General features: G+C 37.3%; 1 protein-coding gene across 1 annotated transcript in view; it reads right to left on the reverse strand.

The window, feature by feature from the left end:
• LOC109837023 (syntaxin-41-like) overlaps positions 4774 to 6000 on the reverse strand; it is a 6393-nt gene continuing 5166 nt past the window's right edge. Inside the window, exon 8 of the mRNA XM_020405103.1 lies at positions 4774 to 5367. Within this exon, the coding sequence (XP_020260692.1) occupies positions 5260 to 5367 (108 nt within the window). The 3' untranslated portion in view covers positions 4774 to 5259. The remainder of the gene's footprint in view (positions 5368 to 6000) is intronic.

A 6000-nucleotide genomic window follows, 5' to 3' on the forward strand; every position in this document is an offset into this window, starting at 1 on the left:
GAAATTAGGAAAAATTTAAGGTAAAATCTTTTAAAAAAAATTTCCTCCTAAATTCTTGTATATTCTCACTATATCACGATGATTACTTGGAAAAAAATTAGATTTTAGAAATTACTTGTGAATTATTTTTGTGAAGAAAATTTAAATAATTTTGTGTATTTAAAAAATTAGATTTTAGAAATTACTTGTGAATTATTTTTGTGAAGAAAATTTAAATAATTTTGTGTATTTAGAGGGGAAATTATCAAAAAATACTTGTGAATTATTTTTGTGAAGAAAATTTAAATAATTTTGTGTATTTAGAGGGGAAATTATCAAAAAATATAAATGTTAGTTTCACTACATATGTTTGATATTGATATATGAATTTGGTTAAAATTATGGGTTTCTAAAATTGATACGATAGGATTTAATGGTAAGTAACATTTTTTAAAGTTTTTTCGTGTAATATTGATCGTGAATTTTTTACTCTTCAAAGGTAATGATGAACGATCGAATCGTAATTCTTTGTTCATATGATGGAAAGATTAACTATCTCGAAAATAATATGCCCGTTTATGAAGGAGGTGTGACGAGACCGTTGTTTATAACAAAATCATGTACTTTCGATGAATTGGTTAATGAATTACATAAACTTACATTAACCAACTCACGTGAGTATCACCTCAATGTTATTTGCAATTATCTTGTTGCGGGAAAGAGAACAAGCGGCGTTCAAATATCAAGTGACTATGATATGGGGCTCATTGGAGTGTTACACGGCGAGGGGCGTTCGATTGAATTGTTTATTGAAAAACATCAGAGGAATTTGAACAAATTGTTGAATAACAACAGAATGTACTCCCGCATATTGGAGGACCTTGAAGTTGACTTCGTCGGCTTTTTATCTCCGCAACAAGATGAAGGTTAGACACAATCATAATACATGAGCGGTCCTTCGATGGTGGACACTTCAAATGCTTTCGATACTAACACGGTCCATCAAGAAGATAATGCAAGTGTCGAATCTGAGAATGATGATAAAAATGACGGTTTACAAATTAATAGCATGACGATGATAGATCGTGATGAAGGGGACAACCAACACATTGACGGATGTTATACTAATAATGAGTATGTTGTCTTAGAGGATCCGCCACCCGATGAACTCCAAGGAGAAGAATTGATTGATAACTCCATGATGGAAAGTGTTCCTATTGGCACTAATAGCGGTGATGCTGCACAGGATTTCTCATTCATGAAGGGGGATCTTTTTGAGAGTAAGAAGAAATTGATTCATGCGCTTCGCTCGTATGCCATTGCCAAAAATGTCAAGTTTAGGCCAACAAAAAATAACACAACAAGCTATAATGTGGTTTGTTTTTATTGCAAAGATGGTGAAGACGAAGATAATGATGGACACCACGACGGCAATGCGAAATGTGCTTGGAAGCTTAATTCACGTTCGGGTGTAGAGAGTAGGTGGGCATTTCAAAATCACGGCATACAATAGACTCCACACATGTAGCAATCCTCGATTGGAGATGAATAACAAGCATGCGTCCTCTTCTTTTATATATCGATTGATTTTACCGCATCTAAGGGAGGATCTTGATCTAAGGCCGAAAGATATTCATTTTTTAGTGTATAAAGCGACCAACTTAGATGTATCATACAACAAGTGTTGGAATGCTAAGAGGAAGGCGATGATAAAAATATTCGGGGATTGGGACAAATCTTATGAGATCTTACCACATTATCTTGAAGCACTCAAAAGAGAAAATCCTAGGACTGTCTATGAAGTTTCATCAGACCTTGTTGATGGTGGAGAACGACGGTTCACAGGTGTATTTTGGGCATTTGGTCCCTGTATTGAGGGTTTCTAATATTGTCGCCCTCTTCTTAGCATTGATGGCACCCACTTATACGGTAAGTACAAAGGGACAGTTTCCTTTGGTATACAGGTATAATTGTACATACAATTTTATTCAACTGAATTTGAACTCATATATTATTTATGCCAAATAGCTATAACGTGCGGTATGCTAACTACAAATCAACGACGTGACATCGTGAGTTTTATCGAAATGAGCTTGATGTCCTCCAACACGAACATGTAAATATAAAACTGGATTCGTTATGAATATTATAGTTTTGTCGTTGATACTGATAAATGTTTTATCTTATTTCAGTTCAAGTGGAGACCCTAGTCACCGCCGGAGCTCGATATGCATACTCTTTCACCTATTTGTCGAGATGGTCCCGACTTGTGGAGAGACAGAGTTCCATTAATATGTTGGGAGATTGTGGAGATGCATGTCCCCAACCGTGTGCTACGGTAATTTCTACTCTTTCAGCATGTGCCAGAGCCTGTCGAGCAGATCGATCGTCGGCGATGACCTACATCACACCGTACCGACTGGGGCGTAGTTCGTGTGGCCTACATAGATAGGTGGACTCACATGTGGGATTTTATACAGGATACAAGAGACACAACTGTTGACTATACCGTGTATATGCGTTGGTATTGGAATATCAGACGTAGATGGATCACGCGTGACCTACAGCCATCAGCTGGACACATGCCACGCCCACCGACAGATAGTTGCATCCCTAGTGGGATGATCGAGAGAGATTATGTAAGTTTCTAAGCTACATTATAACATTTTTATTGAGTTGGTACTTAATAAATTGTTTACCTCGCAGATCCGTGCTTTTGATAGCATTGAAGGTGACATTAATGTGCACATGCTTGAGATTCAGGATTCGGTTGCGTTAGCACTCATTAGTAAGATCAAGAAGACAATAGCACAGATGTTTCATAAGACTCACGTCGACGAGTTTGCAGGCCGTGAGGACAGGTCTTGATCATTTGGGCAAGCGTACACGCAACGACGATGGCCACGTGACGATGAAGCCGGCACTTCGCATGCTGATGGAGCCGACACTTCGCATGTTGATGGAGCCGGTACTTCGCGGCCTTATACACAACCGGATACTCAGATATTCGAGGCTGATCAGCAAGAACGCAAGGAGCGGGGAAGAGCGAGGGGGAGGGGGAAGAGAGGGAGAGGAAGGAGAGGATCTATTTTGGGTTGTAGTGAGCTTATTTTGTCAAAATTTGTAACTTTTATGAATTTTCAAATACTATACTTTTGTGGATCAATTATTGTTTATATATGTACTCTTTATGAGTATTGTTTGATTCGTGTTTAATTCATGGTAGAATTATGTATATGTTGTTGTAATTCAATGTATATGAGATCAATTATTGTTAACAGGTAAATATAACATATATGAGGTACGTTACGTACAGAACATGCACAGGCTACTGTGCATGTTTTGTAAAACCTACAACTCTTCGGGAGTTGAACTCCCATGGAGTTGCAGTCAAAATTTTTTCGAGAGTTGGCTATCTGGAAATTGGACTGGAACACCACGGGAGTTCAACTCCCGTGAAGTTTTTGGCATGTTACAAACTTCACGGGAGTTGAACTCCCGTGAAGTTTGTTCAACAAATACAACTTCACGGGAGTTCAACTCCCGTGAAGTTTGTTCAATCAACAAAACTTCACGAGAGTTGAATTTCCATGATGTTTTAGCAGATTATTAAAAATCTGCTAAACTTCACGGGAGTTGAACTCCCGTGAAGTTTCGGATTTTTTTTTCAAAAACCGACATGGTTTCAGCACCGGGTTTCAGCACCGGGGCTGAAACCAGGTCAGTTTTTTAAATTAAGTGCAAAAGAGGTCGCTTTTTGGGATTAAATGTTGAAAGAGGTTTGTTTTGAAAATTTGTCCAAAGAAAATTAGATGGAGGCGCTTTAGTTTAGGGTTTTGTTGAATGTAAAAGTAACTCAATCACAACCGTTCATTTTTTTAAAAGCAATCCAAGCCATTGACAAAATAACCTAATCTATAAAACGTTACACCGTTACGTTATGTAACGTGCGTTATGGATAAAATAATGCACGTTATTTTGTTCTTGCGTTATTTTCTATCGTTACGTAACCTAAGCTTAACATTACGTTATGTGTTATTTTGCGTTACGAAACGCGTTATTTCCTACACTGGGCTAACTGCATATGGACCTCCTTAGCATCATTGTTTTGAACTTTACTATTTTTAGTTATGTAACGTGCGTTATGGATAAAATAATGCACGTTATTTTGTTCTTGCGTTTTTTTCTATCGTTATGTAACCTAAGCTTAACATTACGTTATGCGTTATTTTGCGTTACGAAACGCGTTATTTCCTACACTGGGCTAACTGCATATGGACCTCCTTAGCATCATTGTTTTGAACTTTACTATTTTTAGTTTGAGCTTTGCTACAGGGACCCAAAATAAGGGACCAACACTGGGGATATGTGAGGTGTCCCCCTCTTATTGCATAATGAGCTGACCATCATTAATGATGACCAGCTCATTATGTAATAGGAGGGGGACACCTCACCTGTCCCCCTATTGGTCTCATATTTTAGGTCCTTAATGAATTTTTTTTAGTTTTATTTGTACAATAGGAGGGGGACTCCTCATCTGTCCCCCCTGTTGGTCCCATATTTTAGGTCATTGAGGAATTTTTTCTTTTAGTTTTATTTAATGGCCAACTCATTATACAAATAGGAACGCACCTCACATGTCCCCTCTGTTGGTCCCATATTTTAGATTCTTGGGGAATTTTTCTTTTAGTTTTATTTTGATAGACTCCTAGATTAATTTTCTTTATGACTCTTGTTACCCTCGATGAAAAACACTTGGCAAACATGTGAGACCATGAAAGAGGCAAATACCTTACTCAAACAATACTTACAATAACTAGATCCTCCAAATTCCAATATCTTTTACATCAACTGATATGAAAAAGAAAAAGAAAGGGAGAAAAATACAAAAGCTCTCACTCTTGGGGTAAAGGATGACACATTTATTGACTAGTAAAAACAATAACGAATAGACAATAAAACATGTACACCACGAGCTAGCAGTCTCATTGAGATAAATAACCAGTTAAGGGCAAAAACTGCAATCCTCAAAATTGGACATCCTCCTTACAATTCATTTCCTGGACTGCTCAAGCTCTTGTTGTAAATACACAACACAACCACCTCCTTGTCTACGTTAAAGCAAAACACCTTGTGAGCTTTAGCATGATGACGCTCCTTGTATGTGTCGTGCAGTCATTCCATACCAAAACTTGAATGGTTTTGTGTCTGTGAGAATGTGAAAGAATACGGGGGCAAGGCACACTGAAAATATCGTTGAATGTCATTTGTCACTTTGTGTCAAAATAATATCGACTTGAGAATTAAGAGGACCAGCATGATGAAACACATTATCACAAGGACAGTCGCACACATAATCATCCCTCCTTTCTTCTGTGTTCTTTCGGCCTGCACACATAGAACAGAAATTTAGAAGGGGGAGACTGGACATAAAATTCTGCATGCATTATTTCAAGTATAAGCTGAAGAAAACTTAATACTTCGGAGAAAAAGAATTCACAAAAACATGCATGAAGTAATTGCAGATGCAGACATCAGAGAACATGCTAGTTGTCACTATATTGAATGAGGTTCAAAATCAGTAGGCGGGTTCAGATATCCAGATTCATACTTGGCAAGAAGAAAATATTCAGTTATTTTTCACTCTAGGCAGCTGCTTCAACTGAGGTTGAAGCATGATTGAAGTTTAAAGATTAACAAAATATAGAAACATAGAAATTTTGATAAAAGGGGAAAGACATTACTGACAACTGTAAAGTCTGAACAACATTCGTGACCAAAATTATGCAAGATGAAGACAATATATTAGAATGTGTACAGGAATCATAAGTTATGGGTATGATTTTTTTTTTATTTTTTATTTTGGATAGATTATGGGTATGAAAAATCAGTGTTCCAATCGTAATGTCAACCAGACTCAGGAGTAAGAGCACCAATTTGGTTATAAGTACCCACCGAGTCAGTAACTGCTTATAGGGAAGATGAAAAAAGTATTAAGGACCTTACACAGAGGGAACTAAT

This window comes from Asparagus officinalis, chromosome 4 (genome assembly GCF_001876935.1).
Source record: "Asparagus officinalis chromosome 4, Aspof.V1, whole genome shotgun sequence".
In the NCBI taxonomy this organism is placed as follows: Eukaryota; Viridiplantae; Streptophyta; class Magnoliopsida; order Asparagales; family Asparagaceae; genus Asparagus; species Asparagus officinalis.